The following is a 23216-nucleotide window of genomic DNA, read 5'->3' on the forward strand; positions in this document are numbered from 1 at the left end:
GCTAACCTCAGGTAACCAGGAAGTACCTTACCTGCTCTCTCTTTCTCACTCTTCTGCTGCCGTCTACCTCAAATGACAGTCCACTTCTCTGCCCGCCTCTCCTCCACACTGATGTACCGCTTCTCATTCGCATCTTCGTACCACTTTGACGGGGGGTTCAAGAAACAACGAGGAAGGGGAAAAAAAAAGGAAGACAAAAAATCTCTAAAGGCTCCAGTGCTCTCTTCTCTAGTGCTCGTTCCTGGCTCCATCCCCATCCACTGCACGCTCCACCACCCACCCTGGTCGTGACCTGCCCGCCCGCCTACCACCAGTCCACTGTCCATCACACTGACAACTTAAGCGGCGGGTCCTTCTTTCTCGAACAAAAACAACCAGTACTCCGTAGACACACGCAGCCAGCCAGAAAGAGAGAGCCCAGCCCATTCGCAGCAGTCGTAGTCCTCTCATCTCTGCACCGGCCCTCTCCAACCTCACTCCTACCTTACCGTAGGCCGAGTTTGGTGGTTTACGCCCCCCGTGCCCGCCTCCTTTCGACCAACGCCAATCCTCGCATCTTCAAAATCCTGTCCCTTCTGTCACCCCAACCAACACCAACACCGCCAACCCTTCAATCATCCGCCATTTGTCGTCCCGTGCCTGTCCTGTGTTGTCCCGGAATGAGGTAGCTTCTTCAATGCCCTCAGCTCCCTGACAGGACTGAGCTCGCCCGCACCGCATCGCGAACCCGATTCTCAGCGCCGTCGTGTCGACAAGCCCGACTTGATTCGACTTTCTCCCTCTCGAAACATTCTGCCGCCCTCGCCTCCACGCCATATCACGTCCAACGCTCGCATGATCTGCGCGCTGGCCGTTGCACCGCGTACACATGATAAGGGAGCATAGAATACCTGCTGGCCCACGACCGGCGAACCAGTCCCCGATCAGACTGTATGCCAATTCCCATTCCCATTTCCCCCTTTCAACATTGCCCTCGCTTCTTCGTTGCTGTTCACGCCGCTTTGTTATGCCCTGACCCATGCATCCCTGGGTAGATAACTACCTTACAGAGAGCTGACCCGATGATTGCTGCAGTAATAGGGGAATCCCAGACTCGCAAACCGACTCACCCTCAAAGGGCTCGTTCGCCGGCGGTCCAATGCTCAGTGCATCTTCGGCCAACAACCACCCTCTTTTTTCTTTTGGACGGAATGGCGCCGCGAACGAAGTAGCAGACTCGACACCTTCTTACGATTTTCTGCCCTCGGTCAGCTTCGACGACCTCCAGAGCAGTCTCGAGTCGGCTTCACACGACTTCAAATTGACCCAATTTCCGAATCCGACCGGTCAAGGTGGTATTCTCGACTCGGAGAGCATGGCCGACAAGATGGGCGGGGTCTCAAACATCTCCCAGAGTGGCGCGTCTGCGCGTGGTGGAATCCCACCTCCCGTTACTCGCCCTGGAAGATCTGGCTCAATCTTGAGGAGACCTAGCACGTCCAGCAGACAGCCAAGCATCTCCTCCATCGCTTCTGGGCCTTCGTCGTCTGTTACAGACGCGTCAACTGCCGCAGCGAGGTCTCGACGACAAAGCCACTACCCTCCAGTATCAAACACCAACATCGCGAAGCCACCTAGGAAATCCATCGGCCCGGGCGTCATTGAAACGGACTTTGGCAGTAACACTGCTCAACGTCGAAGACCGAGCCTGATGGGCACCGCTGGCAGTGGAACGGATTTCTCTCGGACCTCGATGGATGCCGGTGCCGGCATGGGGTTTGAGACTCCACGGAATCTCGCCAACAGTAGAGCGACAAAGGCCAAATCGATGCATCAGCCACTTCCCCGATCAAACACTGCCAACTTGTCAACACCAGACAACACCCGCCTTTCAACGATATCTCCGAGATCCCCTCGAGGCGGCAGCAAAGGAACTAATAACGGTTCGGCCCAATCAAAGAGGCAGTCGATGATGCCTGGGGGGCAGCATGCGTCACACGCAAGCGGACTTGGTGCCAGGACCATCAGTCCTACGGACACGCGAAGACTGAAGCGCATGTCCATGCACCAAACTCCGAGTCTCAACCAGGCGGCCAACGCGCCGCCACCACCGCCGCTCGAGCATCGAGAGCACTCTCGATCTCCATCAATGATACCCCGGAAGACATCTGCCACGCCATCGTCCTCCCGGACGACCCCGGACATCAACAGAAAATCGTACAGCTCCGGCCTTTCCATCACCTCAACCAACAGTTTCAATACGGTGAGAACATCTACAGGCTCAATTCAACCTCGGGCGCCTGTCGCTGGAGGTACTACATCGCGGCTACCGGCGCCAAAGTCGTCGAATCCGCATAATCATAACCCCCATTCCGCCGATGACGAGGAGGACGTCCCACCTGTACCTGCTATTCCGAAAGCGTACGAATCACCACAGCAGTCAGCCACGGAGGCATCGTTTTTGGATAAGCGCAAAGCCAACCTCGCAGCGGATGCTAGCAGCATTAACAGCAATTCAACTGGCAGCTTCTCCATACCATCCCTCCCCGAACCCGCTGTTAAGGTCGCCCGAAAGGCTAGTACCCGGAAGTCGACGAATGCGGCCCCCTTGGATACCGAAAAGAAGGGGAACGCTCCCCAATCGAGGAAGAACCCTCCACCCGTGCGGCTGCCGCCGATTACTGTCGGCCCGCTGAACTCATCGACGACCGCGAAGATTGCAGCTTTGGGCCAAAATGGCGCCGACCGAAACCTGAGCCCCCCTCCCTCACGCATCATCGCAAAGACCCCGACCACCCCCATGACCGCGTCGAAAAGCTCCTTCTTCTCCAGAAATAGACAGGACGACAAGTCTGATTTCCCCAACCTGCGAAGCAGCAGCACTGTGCACCACTCCCGAATTGATAGTGCATCAGGTGCTGACGGCACAAGCTCGTCCGAGTCTTTCGCGGGAGTTCCGATACCGGTACCTTATAAAGCGACTAGAAAGCCCAGCGTGTCTCCGTTCCTGTCCTCCTCTGTCCCCAAGCCCGGCGCGGATCCTGCTTTCCTGAAGAGGTCACAGACAGGCGACCTTGGGAACATCACGGAAACTCTCGAAGTAAAGCCACCGCAGAAGCCTTCTGGTCCCCGTGCCCAACGGCCTGTGAAAGCAAAGTCCCCCACGCCGCCAATTTCGGATCCGGAAGAACCACCTACTCCGTCCTCAATGAGCTCCTTGCGTAGGAAGTTGAGCTTGTCGTGGAAACGTAATACCTCCAAGACTGATTCGAAAGCTAGCACATCGGAAAAGACTGTTGAACGCAGCATTAGTAAGGAGCAGATGCCACCGCCGCGGTTGCCCATTTCTGCAACGGTTGGGAATCTCAGCTCAGCCAAGAACAGCCCAAGTCCGTCCGTCAAGGCGAATAACTCGTACCTCGAATCAAGGAGGAGAAAGAGCTCAGCAGCGAGCCTGGGCCATGATAGAACTAAAAGTGAGAACTGGACCTCGGCCTCCGTCCCCAAGACTGTCAACGACCCGCACAACCCTTCCGTCATGCAAAAGATTCTGCGCCCGAAGGCATCAGCAACGACCATGCGTCACCACGACCCGTGGACTGCCGAGCTCGACAAGGACGACCTAGTTGCCGAGGAAGAGATGAAGAAGATGGGCTCGAGAAGAAAAGAAACGGAGATCGCGGCTAGGACCCTCGACGCATTACGGAAACGTGCGACGCCAAAGGAACGAGTTGGTGCCCAGGAAGCTATTCGGATCGCCATGCTCAACATTTATGAGCGTGGTGAAATCGTTGATTACAACGATGTCTACTTTTGCGGCACGCAGAACGCTCGCAAGGTTGTGGGCGATCTTCAATCCGAAGCCCCCAACTTTGGTTACGACGACGAACGTGGAGACTACACTATTGTACCGGGAGACCATCTTTCGTACCGGTACGAAATTATCGACGTGCTTGGCAAGGGAAGTTTCGGTCAAGTCGTGCGGTGCATTGACCACAAGACGGGTGTGCTCGTGGCTGTGAAGATTATTCGCAATAAGAAGAGGTTCCATCAGCAGGCTCTTGTGGAAGTCAACATTCTGCAGAAGCTTCGCGAATGGGTAGGTGTTTTCGGACCTACATGCAGCGCTTTTGGCTAATTTTGGTTACAGGACCCCAAAAACCGACACAGCATGGTCAACTTTACGCACAGCTTTTACTTCCGGGGACATTTGTGCATTTCGACCGAACTTCTGGACATGAATCTCTACGAGTTCATAAAAGCAAACGCTTTCCGCGGATTTTCACTCAAGCTCATTAGGCGAATGACGAAACAGATGTTGAGCTCCCTGAACCTTTTGAAGCAGCACAAGGTCATCCACTGCGATCTTAAGCCCGAAAACATTCTGCTTCGGCACCCGCTGCACTCAGAGATTAAGGTCATCGACTTTGGCTCTAGTTGTTTCGAGAATGAAAAGGTGTACACCTATATTCAGTCTCGATTCTACCGATCACCCGAGGTCATCCTAGGCATGACGTATGGTATGCCCATCGACATGTGGAGTCTTGGATGCATCCTCGCCGAGCTCTATACGGGAGTCCCAATCTTCCCTGGAGAGAATGAGCAGGAGCAACTTGCCTGTATCATGGAGGTATTTGGTCCACCAGAGAAGCATCTGATCGAGAAGAGCACTCGCAAGAAGCTCTTCTTCGATTCCATGGGCAAGCCGCGCCTGACCGTGTCCTCCAAGGGCCGGAGGCGTCGCCCTAGTTCCAAGACACTGCAACAAGTCCTTAAGTGTGACGATGAGGCATTCCTGGACTTCCTTGCGAGATGTCTGAGATGGGACCCTGACAGGCGTCTCAAGCCTGAGGAAGCCATCCACCACGAGTTTATCAGCGGCAAGAAGATGACCGCTCCTCTACCCCGAGTTCCGACGACACGTGAGGCGTCACCGGTGAAGCGCCACACCGTTGGTGCGCCGCGACCTCTGCCTGAACCTCCCGCTTCCGGGCTCAAGAGCGGCATCCGATCCCGAGACGTTAGCGGCGCAAGCCCTCACAAGCCCGTGTCAACGGCATCATCTCGCAGGCCGTCTGTAGCCACCAGTGGAACGGTTCACGTTGCTACAGCCAAACGCACCAGCACTGGCCAGGGAGGTGTCACCATTGGCACTAGCAGTCTCCCACGCGCGGCAATTAGGAGCGTCAGCGCCAAACAAGACTTGGCTTCAGCCGGAGCCACTGCAGCCATGAGTCGGAGGGGTTTGTGAGCAAGCGCCCTCTCAATGACTTTGTGGTCGCCGCACATACAGAAGACGAATAGAAGGAACGAAGCGCTTGTTAGATGTGGTTTATGAGGCATTGGGTAGTTGATTATGGTTGTTTTTTATTCCCTCTCTGCGCTACATCCCTTACGAACAGCGAACATATTCCTCCGCCATGACCACGTTTGAATGGAGTGACGCAATACCCAGCACGAAAAAAAGTCACAATCGGGAGGAAAGGAGTCGAATTTAGGCATGGAAGGGCAGTTTTCTTCATGACGAGTGCGCAGTCGGGGGTCGCGGACTGAAAGCCCTGCTGTCATAACAAAACACCGCATTATATTCTTTTTCCCCCCCAACGCATCTCCGGCTCTACACATATATAAACACACACGGAAGACATGAGTCCAAGGCTCGTCGGTGTGGAGTAGTGATGAAGGGGCGGTATCGGCACGGGATTTGATCCGCCGGTCTCGTGGCCGCGACGGGATAGGGCCAGGTCCGGCCTGGTTTGTTTGTGTGTTGTTGCCTATCACGACCACCATGAGAGATAGAGATGTAGGCAAATATATGTATATTAATAATGACGAATGGCCTTTTTGAATGCATGGACGCTCCATTTTGACAGGGAGATGTGTGTTTTGGCGTACCGTGACATTAGGACTGCTACGCAAATGCGAGGAAAGGGGTGTAACTTGGTAGTGTACGTAGGCTGGCGGTCTTGTCTCGTATCTACGCCGTTGCGATGATTCTGAAGTGATATATGAAGAAAGGTCCAGAACCGATACGGGCGCGAGTATGCCTCGTAGGCTACAAGACATTCCAGGAAACATAAGATATCACAAAACAAAAGGAGAAACAAACATCACGATGGGGTAACTCGATGGAAACGGAGAGGCGTAGCAAGGAAAGAAGACGAACAGTCCTGCCTTGGTGACACCTCGTAAAGGTAGGCAGGCAAGGTACTCCGTAGGCAATTGAGATTGTGACTCTTGTTTAGTCCGGGTTATCTAGGTATCTCGTGATGTGATGTCGACCTCTAGCTAGGGGTCCCGGGTGGCGAGGAAAGGGGGGCGTGAGAGAGGGAATGGGGGTAAGGTAAGGTTGATGGACGGCGATGGGCTTGGATGGCCTGGTATACAATGAACTCCGTACGCTCTGGTGGGTCTATCTGCCGACCCGTCGGGATCTCTCTTGCTAGGTATCTGTTTCCGCGAGGCAGATGGAAGGGTCTATGATTCAAACGGGTGGTCGAGGCCTCCTTGGCCTTTTGGGGGAGAGGGACGCAATACAGACGCCACGCCGTTTCTTTTCCCACGCCCTCGACTCCCCAAGTACCGGACCCTGGATTATTTGGGGGCCGAAAGCTTGCGCCATGCTGGCTTTGAGGGGGAACATTTCTAGGTAACAATGTTGGACTCTGAGGGACCTGGCGACGAGTGATTGAGAAGGATAATTGGGCTATGTGCTGTATCGTGAAGACATACACGCTGTAGGCAGCAGATGTCCAACACCCTTCGTACTCGGGCATGGGGAAGTCTTGGATCATTCATCGGCTCCCAATGGGCGTTAATATTGGCGGCTGCGAGGTGAGATAGCACTTGGGCTCGAAAGCATATCAGACCATGAGGGATGACCCGGGATCCTTCATGACTCTTGGCTCTGCCGTTTTAAATGCTTGGTGCTCCACGGCACGAGAAACGGTGGGGGGTTAGGGAGCCGGGGGGTTTCGCCTGCGATCTTGACTCAGGGACTTCAGTTCTCTGCAAGACCGAGCAATGGCTTGGGATCGTGCGTCCTCAATAGACGAATCGAACAGTGAAAGAGCCTAGGCCATTCCAATTTCCAAAGTCTCCATGATCCCATGTTTCACATCCCGTGGTCCCCTTGACTTTCTCTCCTACCCCTTGACCGCAGAGGAATGAACACATTGGAACCCCCTACCTCATCCGTACTGCGGCAGGAAATGCGGCGGCACAGCGTCAAAAAGTCAAGGGCAAGGGCATAAGACAAGACCCTGGCGGAGCTGAAAGGTTGATGGGGTACCCCTTGGCTGTGGAGCAAATGCGCGCTTGCGGTGCGGCTGCGATATTGCGTTTCGGGGCCGTTCGGGCGGGTGTTTGGCCTGGGGGTGTGCCTTTTCCTTTCGCGGGACTAAAGACAGCAGAAATGGTTGAGGGAAAAGAATGCATGTCAAGAGCTGCTGGACGGTCCTGTACGGACACCGACAGAGGACGTGAAGGAGGGATCCTGCCGAAACGAAATCATCGGGAGGGAGTGCAGACTCGCTGGCGGCAAGGCGGCTCTCTTTCTGACGACATTTGTGGGGAGAATCGGGAAGCGCACAAAAATGCCTTGTAGGATTCACCACGCCTTTCTCATCGCGTGTGTGACGATTGTTTTTGGCCCCACGGATCCGCGCGGATGTCAATGATCGGCAAACCTCCAAAGCTTGGACGGTTTGCGAGCGCAGAGGAAACGATTGCCTAGAGGTTGCTGGAGCGGAGAATGGGATGGCTGGTTCCTTCTCCGAGCGCTTATTACCTAGGCGTGGGGTCCTTGCCGAGGTCGAGACCACCGCGTTCGACGTTGAGCCTCACATTTGCCACTTGGTAGGACTTTGTTGTTTCGAGACACTGTTGCAACAGGAAGGAGTTCGGTATCGACTCCCTGGGAGGTAGGTAGCACTCATTGCTGCCGCTGCATCGAGATATTCTGGTCGTACCGGTACGCCAGGACTGTTCAATTAGCTCGGCATATCTTCTCGATCGCCAGGGGCGTGTGGCCGCGGGAAGAGGCCAACGCTGGAGCTGAGACATGGGTGCGGGAACAGAGGAAAGCCACAGCACGGTTCGGGGACTTTTCTATTGGCGTGGGCCTGGTGACCACGGAGTCCTGACGGCAGTGAGGTTTGACCGTTCGTTTGTGGCACGGGTCAGCCTGACAGGAAACACTAAACAGACCAAGTTAGGACGGCGCGGGAACCGTTGCAGGGAACACACCGGCCGAGGCACGGATTTGGAAACGGGGTGTGGCTGGGGACGCCTTACTGTGGTTCAGCACAAACGGGTGCCAACTTCCACTGGCCGTGCTGCTTCAACTGCGACGTGCAATCCTGGATCACGATCCATTACCGTAATGGAAGACCGGACCAGTGGAGAGTCGGCGACAGAGGAAAAGGGTTGTAATTCCTCGTAATCCCTTCTTGACAACACGGCATAGGGTATCTCCAGCACAAACAACGCCGGGGAGCTCCATGTTCGAGGAGTTCTAGTGGGAAAGAAGTCCGGGTTTCCTGGTGTAGAATGATGCAGAATGATGCTGATGACGGTTTGGATAGGCGCGAATTAGGGTAACTCGTAAGATTCCCACGATCAGTGCAATTGCAGCGGATAATGAGCGGAGAGACTACAGACCGACTAGACAGGCATCCGGGGGGGGCACGCATGCATCGTGCTTGTTTGTGTTTCAGCAAGTGAGAAACCTAGGAGAAAATGACGGTATACTCTGAGGTTTGAACGGCACGGCGGCAGTTGAACACGTCGAAGTGTGGACATGTCGAGCAGAATGCCCCACACAAGACCGACGGCGACTCCGGCCAAGACGTGGTGGGAGAGACGGGGCGGCGGCGTTGAGCGGTAGGTAAAAGTGGACCAGGACTCTTGATTCCACCGTGATGGGAAGAGGCCCTTGTGGTTCAGTCGCGGTGGCTTGCTGACTGCGAGGCTGTGTTGAAGCTAAGTAGACAGGGGCCGTAACTCATCCATGGCGACGACAACGAGGGGTCGATCCCTGGATGACGTCCAGTGGCAGGACGAGGAGCATCGCTGGTTCGCTCACTGCCCAATCGCTTGCGCTCCTTGTGAGACAGCAAATCCTTGCTCCCAGTGAGGATCCCCCACAAAGTGAAATATGAATTGGCTCAACGAGGCTGTTGCAGTCTCGAAGCAGTCATAGCAAGATAGAGTCATTTGAGGTGCATAATGATGGTCCGATCCTTTCTTTGAACTTGCTCGACGATTCTGCAGATACCCCAACGTGAAGAGGTTGCTTATCCCTCAGACCCGGGTATAGAGAAAGTGATATCGGTCAACGTATTATCGCAGCTTTCGTCCGAGGTAACTACTCCGTACCGCTGCTAATAGAACAAGGTAGCAACTCAACCTGGTCCGGTCATGAATATTGGACGTGATATTCGTACGGGGATGAGGGGATCGAGAGTGCTCTTCGATTGGCATAACTCCAACCGGCGGGGTTTCTAATGCTGCAATCCTCCACCTCTCCGCCCGGTCCCGCAGATGGGCCTCCCCGCCGGGCGCTCGGAGTGGCAAGCTACGGGATAGATGTGGCATCGGACCGTTCTCCATCGGGCACCGAAAGACGCGCATTCGTGATTGCGCGGCAATTCAACCGTTGAGGACGTGACGCCCGGGTCGCGACCCTTGATCGGGCGAAGACATATCTTGGTGAGCCGGATTTGGGACTATCGGTGAGCGCAGGCTGCTGTAGGCGACACTAGAATCTTGAGTACTTGGGGGTGCTCTACAGGCTCGAGAGTTAGTGTACTAGCCGAGGGTTGGGGTTACACAAAGGCCTCGTAACGACTTGGTGTATCTTATTTCTGGCATTTTGCGGTACTTGTACGGTCTGCGGTAGTATGCTGCGGGACTTTGACGCAGGTCTTGTATCGGGCCCGTCTAGCACGAGATGCATCGGCCCCAGTGCGACAGTGGAGAGCCTGTGTTGGTCGTGCATCGAGCACCACAATGCCGTGAATTGCGAGGAATTTGTTGGTCGACTGTTCTGGTGCTCCGCCGAGTTCAATGGTGCTTCCTCATCGTTACGGGTTCCTGGATATGTCCCTGAAGCGCCTCAATCAACAGCCAGTGGAAGGGCTATCTTCCTAAGGGCCACCAGTAGAGAAGTGTACCTGTTTGAGTGATTGGAGGGGGCGTGTTGGTGTACTCTCTAGGCAAGCATGCAGTCTAGAGAGCCGAATCCTGAACCAAGGCAACGTGTAAGACGGCCATGTTTGACCGCGGACCGTCCTCCGAGTCCCGTTCATCGTGTTAGCTAGTTGGCTATCAGCATTGAGGCCAAATACCGAGAGGGTAGATAGGTGGTGGTAGGTAAGACAATAGAGGTGACGACTGATGGGCGATGTCGCGTTACAACCAAAGCCGCCGTCTTGTCATAGGATATGAAGTTGTGACGCATCGTCTCGGAGTCGCCAGTGACAAATCCTAGTTCAAGTTGCAGCACATGGACGAATTGTAAAAAATGCTGAAATTAGTGCATTTCTCTCGAATGTGTATGGACGACGGCCAAGAATCCCTATCCAGAAGTACGTCGCTAGTGAATCTCCCACGGAAGCGGTCTGTCACCTGAACGGAGCCGGGGAGGCAGGGAGGGCAGGGAAGGGCTGTGGAGACGAGCACGTGAGGGCCATGCCTGCCATCGCCTGTCCGCACCAGTCAAATGGGCCAATTGGAAGGGCTTGGCGGGCGCAAGCTTTCGTAATCAAGCACACGAACTTGCCCTTTTTGGCAAACCTGCATCCCCATGTTCCTTCCCACTGCATCGTCCCTCGCCCAGGCATCCCAGGCAGCACACCCTCATGCCTCTTGCCCGTTTCCTTCACCACCCGTGGACCTCACTTTCCATTCACCACTACCTTACCCTGCTGGATAGGGAGTACAGATACGTACTCCAGATGGTGCCAGTATTCTTTCTTTCCTGTCCCATCTACCACCATGATCCATACCTTCTTTGGCCATGATCCATCCTTTCCCAGGCCCTGGAGTTCGGACTCAAGCATGTCCCATGCAGCAACCCAGGGCAGCAGCAGTCCTTGGCCTAGACCCCCATGGGCCCTCCTTTCTCTCTCTTTCTCTCTCTCTCTTTCTCTCTGTCTCTGGAGTCTGGAGTCCTAGATTTTGTCTTGCTCTGCCTATGATCTCACTCCCATCGGCTTAGCTTCTCTACTGCACCTCTGACGCTCTTCTACTGTCTCAACGACCACCGGTAATACCACCACGTAACGAAGGATACACACACCTGGCATGACGCCAAATCCGTCCGCTGACCTGCGTCCTGGTGCCTGCGTTGACCGACAGCCCTCATGCAAGCTTTTGGGATCTAGCTGCATTGCTATCGTCAACTGTCCGTCAAAGCCGTTGCGGGCTCCCTCAATGTGTTGCGTCTAGTCTGATACCTACCTTCTACCGGTACACACATCTACGGATATCAATCATCCACTAGCAAGTACCTGCAGCCACTTCAATTGCACACCGATGACCGCTGTCGAAATTCCAGAAGGACTCGGCGAAAATCATGCATAGTGAGGCCGATGGTGGTGGTGTTGCTCTCCATCTACAAGCCTCGCAGGACTTGAAACCAGCAATCTATAAGGCTTTCAACGGCCCAAGGCGATGAATCAAAGTACGGGCTGCAAACCAGGGCCTCTCATAGGATTGTCTGCAACCCCTTGCCCTCTTCTCACCAGCCGTGCGTTGACAGGTTCACGGGCCAATACCGGAGCCTTGGATTTGGAGGGAAGGACCCGTCGATCAAAGTCTCAAGCATGCCTTTGCATCGGTCGAATGGCAGCTCGTCTCCCTTGAGACTTGCATTGGCCGGTGTACGGGGACTGACGGAAGCCGTTGCATCCAAGACATATTCCACATTGGATTATCTAGGTACCTCCCTTTCGCCCACTCTACTCTGCGGGACTGAGAGATGCTCATCTAAGCTCCCTCGCCCATGGATCATGGACTACTGGGATCCGCTGCCCCTGGCATCACATCGCATCTCATTTTCAGCCATCACCAGGTACCCTGCGATCCAAGAAGCCCGCCCGAGTCTCTCTCACCAGGTGCCCGGGTCTGATCTCGACATGGCCTCCAATGACGGCATGATGCTAAGCGCGTTTGATCTGACCATCCTCCCGATAACTGGGAAGAGCATGGAACCTTCGCATGCAGAAGCTCCCGGGCATGGTCAGCACCAGCACCAATTCGGAACGTACTGTGGCCAATAGGCACTACCAAGACAGCCACCACAGTATGGTGGAACCTCTGGTGGATGGCCTGCATACACCATTGCACAGCCTTATCCCGGTATAATAGCACAACGAACAGTTGTATACGATCGCCGAGCTAGGGCGTCGAGTTACTTGGTCGATAATAACGGGCATCTCACCTTACCTCGACGCATGGCTATTCTTTCCTGGCAGTCAGCAAGAGTGTCATCTATGCCGACCTCTATCAACATAAGGTACTGACCTGTGTAAAGCAGCTTACCATTTGAACCTATTATGGTCAAGCTATATTCAGCAATTGGATGGAGACAACTGCTTCCATTTCGGTCTGCTCCATGCGTCAACCCTGGGCCTACTTATTCGTACCTCAAGGCAGGCTGCGATTACTGTCCACTCAGGATTCAGCTTGGACGCTACGAGTACCAGGGTCACCTCCTTCACCACGATGGAGATCCGAACCGGTCGCTCGCATGCCAGCCCATCACAGCAAAAGATTTGTACGACGTCCATCGGTACCTGACGCGTGGATCATGTCCCTGTTCTGTCATGCTGCAACCAACTACACCGCATCGTGGCAGAACAACTCCCCCTGCTTACTCTCAACGATGAACATGGCGGGCCTCAGAGCGCAATCGAAGCCACCGGGCGACAGATCAACACTAGACCTCGGGTCAATCTTGATGACATACCAGCGAAATTGGAGGGCCAAGACTCGTCGTACATAGCAAATGCACTTTCAGTCAATCGGCAGCGCTTTGCGGTCATCAATCCGTGCATACTTAGAAGACAGGTTCTATGGGGCAGCTCGCGAACCTCTGACCGGCATGTTCTTCTTTTAGCAATGACAGCCGTAGGCTAAGAAGCCAAGCTCCGACCGAGTGGTGCCTGTCCCCCGTTAGCGTGTGTGCCAGAGGAGCAATCGAAAATCGAAATACAGAGGATAATTCAAGATCGAGCTCACATCCGATCTGTTAGGAACCTCGGAAAGGATATCGGTCAACGGGGAGTACAGCATCACCACCACCACCATTACCACCACCACACCTTATTGCTCCTCGTGGAAGGAATTTGCGTGGCGGCGGCACCGGGCAACACGGAAAGATCGCCGCATCACAAACGGCTAGGCGTAAAGAACCTCGGTGCAGCGACACAGAGTCAGCCCTGCGGTCCAAGGCATTGGAGCTATCTTGGGGCCGTTCGTGCCATGCCCTGCCTAGAGCTGGTGCTGGTGCTGATGTCGAAGTCAGTGCCACCAGCCGATAATAGACAGTGGGGGGTCTCTATTTCGCCCATTAAGCGCAACCACCGGACGAGGCGGCAGCGGCAGTCATAGCTGGATCGGACGAGCAGCATCATTGTCAGCAAAGAGAGGCTACCTTACCTTACCTTACCTCGGGGTGAGGGCAGTACCTGGCAGCACTGCAGCAGCCGGCAGCACACAACATGCGACATACGACAACTTAAGCAACATGCGGCGATGCGCATCTGTGTTTCCAGAAATGTTTCTGGGCGCAAGGGGAGAAACAGAGATGGCCCACCAACCATGCAACACGGCTGCAATTCCATATCGTCTTCCAGAGCACAATATCGCGGACGGGACCAATTGGGGTTCGTCGATTCTTTTTCTTTTCGTACAACCATCCACCCATGCCCATCCCATTCCATCCCATCGCGCATCAGCCCTGCTGCACCTCATCAACCCAAAGTATGGGGACAGACCGGCAGTGTCCAATTTGAGAGATGTTTCGATTGGAAAGGATGCTGAAGATGACTCTTTTGACCGACCCCCCCGTTCCCCCTTCACCCTTACCTCAGGGCTCCCGTCGCCAGTCTCCATCGGAGCCAGCCCCCCCTCCACTTGTGCACACCTACATCTACGAATACATAGGAAGGTATCCGTAGTCCGTACCTAACGTACCTCACTTGGCTCTCGTCGATGTGCCCTGTCTAGTTCGCTCAGAGTACGCACACCCACCACCATTCTCACCCCCCCTCCACCCCAGCCCGTTTTCCACCGCTCACCCCTCCTCTCCGCCTGCTCACTTCTTCGCTCTTCTCGCACTCATTCTTTCTCTTCTCACACCTTTTTCACTTGCTGCGCCTTACCAGGCCATGATGGGAAAAGGTGCCTTGCACCTTTTCCTGGTCCTGCCCTGCGCCATCAAGACCTCTGTCTGCATACCGCTCTAATGCACAAGATGCAGCCTTAGTCATTGGTCTCACTCAGACAAATGACATCCACTGTCGACTGCCAGAGGTCCCACTGCTGCCTTAGACGGCTCTCTCTACCAATCTACCAATGGCCTACCCGTGTGACGACCTCCCAGGCTGCCAGACCTATAAGGTCGTGATGCCTTCGCTCTTTTCCATCTCCCCATCCTTAGTCTACTCTAGTATAAGTCATCACGAACACACTCACTTGGGTTCCCTTTCCTATTTCCTATTTCTGCCTTATTCCCCTTGCTTCTCTGCATACCTGGCAGCTTTCAGTCTCTCTGATCATTGCTCAACTCGATAACCCCCCAACCAAACACCAACAACACAAACTTCCTCAAGAGATAAAGCCATCCACTCTCCCAACTCATATCTCAGGGACCAAATTCCTCAGTCCTTCACATCATCCATCACTTCAGTCACTCAGCGTACTCGTTGAACAACATTCACAATGTGCTATCAACTTGTCGAGCTCTACTCAGCGTGCCGCTGCCTCTACTACCAGCACGCCATTGACAGATGCGCTGCCTACGGCCGACCAGGACATAGCATCCAGAACAGAACGATTTTGGTCGGATACGCCTGCCATGCCCACTCTTCGTCACACAGCACGTACGCATCACAATACTCATACGCCGACTCTGGCTACCACTCTAGCCATTCCAGCAAGGGCTCCCGCCACTACCGGTGAAATGTCTTGTCTTCGGTGATGGGTTGCTGTTCATGGCATTCCCCCAAGCTGCTGCTTTTCCAATTCGGCACTTGGGTTGCCTACCTATACTCCTTCAGAGGAAGGTCGGCCTCTCAAACGCTGCCACCCTCGCAGCTATCTCTCCTCTTCGTCGGCCATGACCGTTTGATGTCTTCGTCGGCGCCTCCCGCCGTGCGATGACTCTCTGGCCAATGGCTTGTACGGATCCCTCCACTCCGGTCATTTTACCACCAACACCATCCAACTACTTTCTGCCATCACGCCCTGCCATGAAGTTCAGCAACGAAGTTATCGAAGACAGAGACGAGATCACGAACATGACGGAAACATTTCACGGCCTATCAATTGTCATCATCAGCACGCTACAATCAAACGACATCTTCAACCAAGCTCACGCCCCCCGGTCTCGCTCAAAGTTCGAAATCTTCTCGCCATCCAATTCTTTCCAACTTTCTCTTTCCCTTTTCCCAGTTCGGCTTTCTTCCCTTCTTTCAATAGATGTGGTTTCTTTCCCTTTCTACATTGGACTTGCATAGCGTTGGTTTTGGGTCTTTTTTTTTTTTTTGCATTGAGCGGTTGGGATGAACACATGCATACAAGAGATGCCTAACTTCTAATTGGGCTGGACCTCATTTTCTCTGCCTTTGGGGCTACACTTTGGACTTACACTTTGGGTTTCAAGAGGCGGAATTTTTTCAAGTCAGCGGCGGCAAGATTCGATTCTACAGGCATTCGGCAACGGTCTCATTTTCAACTTGTGTAGTTCACGGACAAGTTTTCGATGCATTCGACGGGCGGGAGGATACCAGGCGTTCAGGTTCGGAAAGATGCAAGCGCTTCGCTGCGCATGCGATGGTTGACGAGATTATCAGGGTGAGCGAGGTTTTTTGCTATTACATTGTTGTTCTTTTTCCTTTCTTCGTCTTCTGCTTTCCAATGTTGCATATCAGAATTGTTGCTTTGTCTCTCAGATTTCTCTCTCAATCTCTCTACTTACTCTTCTCCTGTTTTCTGCCAAGATTTCTCTCTCTCTTGCTTCCATCTCTCACATGATCTGTACTATCATCCGATGATAGACGAGTTGCTCTGCGAGCAACGAGGGAAAAAAAACAGGACAAGGGGTGTCGATGGCAGTGGACACACGAATGGGCAACTGGAGTGCCCGTAACGAGGAAGAAAAAGCGCCATGACGCCTTTCTTCACCTTAACACAAATTTGATGCCAGACATCAAGTCTTCGTTTCTTCGAGATTCGACCATGAGCATTTCTCATTCAGGGGACCTTCTTGCACTGCCAAACTACGCGGGCTGTCTGGAACTTCCTGAGCTTGGTAAAAACACAGTACGGCAAATTTACCCCCTGCAGGAATTGAGCTGGTTGCAATTGGAGGCCAGACCCGCGCGGCGATCTGGCCAGAGAATCAATGTATTAGAGAGACCACATTACCAACATAGACAATCTGGAAAGAAATTCCAAGAGCTTCTACACACTCTGCACACTCTAGACCCAATTGAAAACCCCTCCAATCGTGAATATGTTTCTCATCTCAATGCATACGATAGCAGTGAAATGGGAGGTGGCAAATAATTAATGGTCCGCAGTCTAAGGTAACTTCACGAAGAGTGAGTCAAGATCCTGCAAAGTTAGGCAGATTCGGGGCCATGTTACCCCAAGATAGGCCCCAATCAGAAGTTGTCAAGGGGGGTGTGTTGATGGGAAAGTGTGGGTTTATTAGCGACGTTGCAACCTTGAAGAGTATTTGCGGACTTTGCGCGGTGTTGTTTGCACTTTACTGAAACGGGAATCATCTTTCAAATGTGTGGGTTTGTAGCAAAATAGCAGACAAATGATTCGGAAGGATTTCCAAGGGAAATGTTCGGACACAATAGGTTGGGCCATGCAATGCCATCCTGCCCGTGGAGAACTTTATTTCGAGTAGGATTTTTCTTGGTCGTTGGCGGCTGCTCCCTCCTCGGTATGTGCGGTGCGGTGCGGTACAGTACAGTCCTGGCTGGCGGGCGGGCGGGCGAAGGAACAGCAGGCAGGCATCAGCACTCAGTTGAGCCCGTCTCTTACACGCCATTGGTCGAGAGAGACGAAATCTGTTTTGGGGGCCGTGACCAGCCTCGTTTGGATGGCCGAGACTCAGCCTTGCGATAGGGGGTGGTGGTGCAAAAGCAAGGGGGCGTATATGTGTGTGCGAATGGGAGATATGGGAATCACGAAGAAGTTGAGTTCAATTGCGTGGTGGTGGTTCAAGGTGCTGACGGGATTTCGGGGAGGGGGCTGCTTTCTTTGCCGGACGCACGGAGGAGAATGGAGTGCCGCGGGAGGCCTTTGCATGGACTCCATGGTATCATGGGAATTTGGGCGGCGGTGGTGGGGGGGGGGGGTGTTTGGGAAAACGTGAAAACATAACGGGAACCAAAGGACATGGGTATCTTGGACGGGTTGGTGGGTACCTTGACTGCACTTCCCACTCGCCGGGACTCGAGAAAAAATAAAAGGATTCTGAGACAGTGGTGAAGTTGGGGTGGGTTGATGAGTGGGAAAGACTCCCGGTGAGATGGGTTGATGCAGTGTCGAGCGGGAGGGGAGGGGGTGGTGGTGTATTCTGTTATCCAAATGGGGAAAATGGAATGCAAGAGACGTATGCATGGGTACGGAGTATGGTGTTTGTCAGATCTGTCATGGATTGAGCTGTACCACACAGAGTACGAGGAAGAGGAAACCCTGGAATTAACGGGTACCTAGAAAGAAAGCCTTGCGCCAAGAAGGGCGTGTAAGTTTGGACAGACGTATCCGTGGACCGTACCTGGGTACCTTACACAGATGCGGATGGTGGGGTTTCCCTTGGGGCGTGTGTCTGTCTGGTCCCGAAAGGAAGGGACTGGGAAATCGGGAACGGGAAAGTCAGGTAACACGGGCATGGGGAGTGATATGCCGGTCCAAATCTTGAAGGGGACAGAAAGAGACAGATGAAGTGCGTGGGAGGTCCCGTTCTAAGAATAGGTTTATTTTTAGACGTGCGGAGAGAGACAGCCAGACAGATGGAAGGGGAGAATTGAACTAAACAGACGAACACCGCAACGAACGGGTGGTGGGGAGTGGGGAAATGGGCGACTGACTGACAACCTAAGCACAACAAGCGAGCTTGTGCGCGCGCGCGGCGACCGTCGCGGCAGATGGCCCAGAGGTGCGTGGGTGCCAATGGCATGGACATGGGCGTGAGGCGCCGAAATAAGCGAAGTTCCGCGCTTGTTGGGGAATAGCCGCAATTGAGTGTCATTTGGTGTGACAGGTGAGCCGGCGTGGGTTTTTGTGGGGGGAAGCTATTTGGTGAGGTGACGGGAAAGGGCGTGTTGTGGGGTCTAAAAATGAACATCGTACGGACATGGGGAGCACATGGGATTACCTCCCGGAAGTCGGGGGTATGAAAGCAATGTCTTGGTGGATTACGCATGTCTTTTGGGCCCTTTTCGGTTGCTGCATGGGACTTTTTCGCGTCTTCTTTCTCTTAATTAGAGTAAGGTAGCGTATATGGATGAGTGTGAGTATGAGTCTAAGTGTGTGTGGGCTGCATGTGTTTCTTTTTTGGGCCGTGTCTAATGGGGAAATGCGACGGTAAGCATACATGATCTCAGTGAGGGAGGGAAGAAGTGAGTGCTTAGTGGACGGGTTTGCCGCTTGCCGCTTGCCGCTGCCGCTCTTGGTGTGATGCATGAGGTGGTATGTGGTACAGTAAGATGCCAAAAATTGTCTGCGGTGAAGAATGCGCAGGCTTAAGGAGGGGGATGGGGATGATGTGTGTGTGGTGATGTGATGCTCGCACTTGTGTATGTGTATGCACGTCTGTGTATAGTGTGTAAGTGGGTGGGTGGGTTAGGAGGGTGATCAGTGAGAGTTGAGTGGTTGAAACCAAGTGCCATGACAACCCATTAAGGAGGGTCGAGTAAGATTCTCATGAGATTACATAGACGACAGGCGCGGAGAGGCGCAAGCGGAAGGGAGAGAGATACGACACGTGCCGCAGACATGCACATACCTTTGGATACATAAGCGCAAGCGCTTTGGGGTCGTGCAGGTGTGTGTATCGCGACGTGAAATATCTGGTCAGTCTAGACGGGCTTGACGCTAGGGCTCTGAGCCTTGGTTTCTGTGGTTGCAGCGCAGCGCATGGTTCACAATTGGTGAGATGCGAGATTTCCCAGATGTGAGGGACGCCGAGCGAGGGTTGGGTCGGGTGCTTTTGAGATGAGGTCACCCCAGGTACCGCTCCACACCCCCGTCACCATCTTGGCCTTGTCCTTCATTCCACTCTTGCGTATGGAGTCCGGAGTACAAGCTCGACGTATTTGATGTTGGAAGCATGAGCGTAAGGGAAACGATTCCTAGGCATCAATTCGATAGAACGAGAAAACGCAACGATGTATCCATACACTGCTATCTAAAGACACGCCTTGTCGTTGGGAGCTTAGCACCTATGCTCACTTGTCAGTACTCCGTATCCGTGCGTAGAGTCGTAGTGACTTTGAGACATCAGACATGACAGCTGTCCGCTGTGCAGATCGTCCAAAGATTTTCCAGAATTCAAATTTAGACAAAAAATGACTTCATCAACAAGGGGGGTAGAAACGACAGTTGGTCGTATTTTCTGCCCAAACGTCAGGGGGTGGGGGCTGTCCCTGTCCTGTTCGTCTGAAGAAGCAACTTCTCATCTGAACTTTGCTCCATTCTGAAAGAGGGTCCCACGGTAAACGGGATGCCTCCTCACCTGAAAAAAAATCGTGGGACTACTGATACTTCGTACTTTGGTTTCACGATGTTTGCGTTTCTTTCCTTGCTGGGTATCATTTGAGTTTCTTCCTCATCATTGCTTTTCTTTAATCTCCACTCAATGGTCCGAAAGTAGAGGGGGACGTGCGGCAGGATTCTCGGCATTTTATGACCTATAATGACCAAAGACATGTTGAGGGATTGAAAGATACTGTGCATCGCAGGAAGGATTTCTCGAAATCGAGATATCGGCTTCGGAAGGTCCTGAAGGAAGGCGGTTTGTCGTCGTACAAGGGGTGTCCCGAAGGGGTAGGGTTCGCACCGCGGCCGCCCGCCCGGGCCAGGATGCGGCCTCAAGTATCCGTACGGACAGCGGATGCAATCCTTGTTTGTGCATGGCACTTTGTCCGTAGGTAGCGTGGGAAGGTAGGTACCTATGCTGCAGAAGGATTCGAGGCAAACGATCTTTATGCAAGCACGCAAACAAGATGGAGGGATAGCTAGACACGAGTTAACCTAGCAGCACCAATCGACAGCTTCTCACTGTGATGGGAAGCGATATATTGATGTGCAATTGCGGCGGGAACCGCAAAGCACCAGATCCTACCGGGCAGAATCGATGCTTGGCCATCTTCTTCGAGGGTTGTCCGTACTCGCGTGATCCTTGGCTTCAGCCATGCTAGGGTGCCGGGGTGAGGGGTCGCGGGTCGCGGATGCGGACGGAGCGGCAGGCAGCTGCTGTGAGCTTCTTTTTGATCCTGCGACCGCGATATCCGGCTCATCGTGACATACCTCGAGGTAGGGAGACGTACCAGGGGGCGGGAGGTCGCTTGTTTGACGGCCGCCGTGCTATGGGACCATTGTCAAGCGCGGAAGACTGCGCCGTACTCGAAAACTTGGAAATGATGCATATCTAGGACTCTTTCCACGCGCGGCCTGCCTTGCCTTGGTTGAAGGATTCCTATTTTGGGGGCTACAGAATTGCCCAGATCTTGACGTGCCGCCGCCGGTGACCGGTGAAAGAAGTAGAGTGGGTGACTTCGCCAAAGAGAGGCAAAGGGAATCCCATGTTGGGTGGAATACTGATCCGTGATTTGAGGAGGATGATGCGAACCAGCCGACTAGGCGGTACGAAGGAATGGAAGGAACAAAAAAGCGCCAGGCGGATATGCATGGGCGTCCGCGGCTTTCGAGGTCCTGTGCCCGGCCGGCCGGGGGGCGGGCCTCGGTGTGCCAAAATGGGGGATCCGAGTCTCGGAAGGAGTTGTCGAAAGGGTGACATGACACCCATGCCTCCATTCTATGCAGGCACTTCTGGGTTTTGTAGGTCACTGTCCAATGCTCGTTAGGTATGCAAGATACCACTTTGTGCTTGGGTAGGCTTGCTGACCTTTGGAGACACACAGTTCCGGTGCGGGAAGCATGGCACTTCTGTCTCACTTCCTCGACGCCGTCCAGTACGAGTAGCAACCTTAGCCAGAGGCTGATATTCGCGGAACTTTTGAAGGTGAAAGCTGGGCTGGGCTGGGTTGCTGATGTTGGAGACGCAAGGGACTTCTAATTCCAGCGAGCCGGGGATGCGTGCAAGTAATCGATCTTGAGCTTGGTGGGGTGCTGGATCTTGGATTACTGGGTTGCTCACATCGCGGCTATCCTTATTGATAGCCGTTGTCGCCCGGGGCCTGGTTCCTGAAGATGATACCTCGAAAAGGCGAGATGATACCAGAAACTTCTCACTGCAGTCCGGTTGGCGAGATTGGTTGGACCAGTGAATGAGGTGCCTGTCGGTCGTTGCCTGGAAAAGCGTGTGCCACAGAACGAAGGCTTGGGTTTGTCGCTGGCAATAAGCAGCTGGGGAGTTACACCGGCTGGGTGGGACGGCCATGCGCCCCCTGGGCCACTGGGCTTGGTCTCGGTTGCTGGTTTGAACTGGGGGACCGTCCTCAGCTCTTTGCGATGGAAGAATGCGCAGAAATGGCGGCGAGGGGGCGTATGGTTCTTCGAGATTTAGGGTAGTGATGTGAGATGTGAGATGTGGCTGCGTGACGAGGCTGGTGATGGGCGTGGGCGAGTGAGATTGAGGCTCAGTTCCTCATACGATGTTATCCGTCGTAGCTAGCCCTGTCGGCTGTTGGAGGATCTCTTGGATGCGCAGGTGTACGATCAGAGCAGGGGGGGCTTGGGAGGCGCAATCACTCTATAGATGGAGAACGATCTGAACTTGACGGGAGCGCCACAGACAGTGGCGGATGCGGAGCGGAGGAGTCGGCAAGGTCTGCCGTCCTCTCGCGGGGACAGTGGCGATAGGATTCGGTAGGATTTTGGGGGCGTTCGGGGACTTGGGGTCTAGAACCAGTTGATGATGGTGATCGAGGAAGACGGGGTTTGCTGTGGGATGAGGTCATTGGGCTGTCTGTAGTGAAAGAGTTAGGACTGTGAAGTTGCAGTTGGAGAGACAGTTGGATGGCGATGCTTGTCTTGCGGTGGTTGAAAGATGGGTCATGGCATCTTGCCTGAGTTATTTCCTAGGTAAGGTACCTTAATCTGTGATAATCGCCGATGGAAACCTAGAAGGTGCTATGGAAAGACGGGAAGGGACGTGAAGGTGCCTGCCTGCCTTTCATCGTTAAACTTAGATACTTAGCCCAGGCAAGACTTACCTTAGGTACCTAGGTACCTTACCTAGGTCGTTAAGGTATCGATGGAAAGATCTACCTGCCCAGGCGATGCTTCCCCGGGAGATGGGATCAAAGAGCAGGCCCGGATCACTGTCGAAGCGGAACTTACAGTGGCAAAGAGCACTGGAAGGCGCTGAACCCATCCATTCTTTCCCCATGAGAGCCCCCCCGGCGGTAAAATCCGGTGGCTCGCTCCTTCCACGGGCCACAGCGGGACCCGTTACGGAGGACATCCGGTCGCGTTCGCGTCGCGCCCTGAGTTCCGCCCCTCGTCCCGCAACCTCACTTTCCAACCTCGGAGATGCTAAACCTCCACCTCGGCGACACCACCACCGCACCGTCGACCCCGTCCGCCTCAATCTGAGCTGTCAACCGCTCTTTTCTTTTTCATTAAGACTTCAATATCCTTCGAAAAGAAAAGGCCAGCTGCGAAAAGAGACGAGATGCCCACTCTCTCTTGTGATCTGCATTAGCTGGCCTATCCCCCGATTCATTGTCTCCTCAGAAGAGCGTTTGCTTCATAAAGTTTGCTTCCTCCCCAGTGAGTGCCAGATATCACCAGAGCCACGTGAC

General features: G+C 53.8%; 7 protein-coding genes across 7 annotated transcripts; 5 read left to right on the plus strand and 2 right to left on the minus strand.

The window, feature by feature from the left end:
• Window positions 1-1138: 1138 nt before the first annotated feature.
• Window positions 1139-5230, plus strand: BDZ83DRAFT_648410 (uncharacterized protein; the record flags this gene model as incomplete). The annotated part of the gene is made up of 2 exons (XM_060510178.1): window positions 1139-4078; window positions 4130-5230. The coding sequence occupies 2 exons, from the start codon at window positions 1139-1141 to the stop codon at window positions 5228-5230; spliced, it is 4041 nt and encodes a 1346-aa protein (XP_060368798.1).
• A 930-nt stretch (window positions 5231-6160) lies between these two features.
• BDZ83DRAFT_99810 (uncharacterized protein) lies at window positions 6161-7017 on the minus strand. Its single transcript, XM_060516052.1, has one exon. The coding sequence runs from the start codon at window positions 6771-6773 to the stop codon at window positions 6264-6266; it is 510 nt and encodes a 169-aa protein (XP_060368799.1). The 5' UTR covers window positions 6774-7017; the 3' UTR covers window positions 6161-6263.
• Window positions 7018-7737: 720 nt separating this feature from the next.
• BDZ83DRAFT_727777 (uncharacterized protein) lies at window positions 7738-10558 on the plus strand (the record flags this gene model as incomplete). The annotated part of the gene is made up of 3 exons (XM_060512793.1): window positions 7738-7901; window positions 8565-8576; window positions 9881-10558. 3 exons carry the CDS (start codon window positions 7738-7740, stop codon window positions 10164-10166), a joined length of 462 nt encoding a protein of 153 aa, XP_060368800.1. The 3' UTR covers window positions 10167-10558.
• A 946-nt stretch (window positions 10559-11504) lies between these two features.
• Window positions 11505-12414, plus strand: BDZ83DRAFT_99878 (uncharacterized protein). The gene has a single exon (XM_060516054.1). It carries the CDS (start codon window positions 11808-11810, stop codon window positions 12261-12263), a length of 456 nt encoding a protein of 151 aa, XP_060368801.1. The 5' UTR covers window positions 11505-11807; the 3' UTR covers window positions 12264-12414.
• Window positions 12415-14928: 2514 nt separating this feature from the next.
• On the plus strand, window positions 14929-15168 carry BDZ83DRAFT_748865 (uncharacterized protein; the record flags this gene model as incomplete). The annotated part of the gene is made up of 2 exons (XM_060513679.1): window positions 14929-15089; window positions 15144-15168. 2 exons carry the CDS (start codon window positions 14929-14931, stop codon window positions 15166-15168), a joined length of 186 nt encoding a protein of 61 aa, XP_060368802.1.
• A 1513-nt stretch (window positions 15169-16681) lies between these two features.
• BDZ83DRAFT_608013 (uncharacterized protein) lies at window positions 16682-17587 on the plus strand. The gene is made up of 2 exons (XM_060507460.1): window positions 16682-16800; window positions 16858-17587. The coding sequence occupies exon 2, from the start codon at window positions 17062-17064 to the stop codon at window positions 17347-17349; it is 288 nt and encodes a 95-aa protein (XP_060368803.1). The 5' UTR covers window positions 16682-16800; window positions 16858-17061; the 3' UTR covers window positions 17350-17587.
• Window positions 17588-21028: 3441 nt separating this feature from the next.
• On the minus strand, window positions 21029-22790 carry BDZ83DRAFT_764692 (uncharacterized protein; the record flags this gene model as incomplete). Its single annotated transcript, XM_060515237.1, is given in 3 exon segments — window positions 21029-22056; window positions 22648-22733; window positions 22753-22790. The coding sequence occupies 3 exon segments, from the start codon at window positions 22788-22790 to the stop codon at window positions 21311-21313; spliced, it is 870 nt and encodes a 289-aa protein (XP_060368804.1). The 3' UTR covers window positions 21029-21310.
• Between the last annotated feature and the right edge of the window lie 426 nt (window positions 22791-23216).

This window comes from Colletotrichum acutatum, assembly GCF_030867785.1.
Source record: "Colletotrichum acutatum strain CBS 112980 chromosome Unknown BDZ83scaffold_15, whole genome shotgun sequence".
Lineage (NCBI taxonomy): Eukaryota > Fungi > Ascomycota > Sordariomycetes > Glomerellales > Glomerellaceae > Colletotrichum > Colletotrichum acutatum.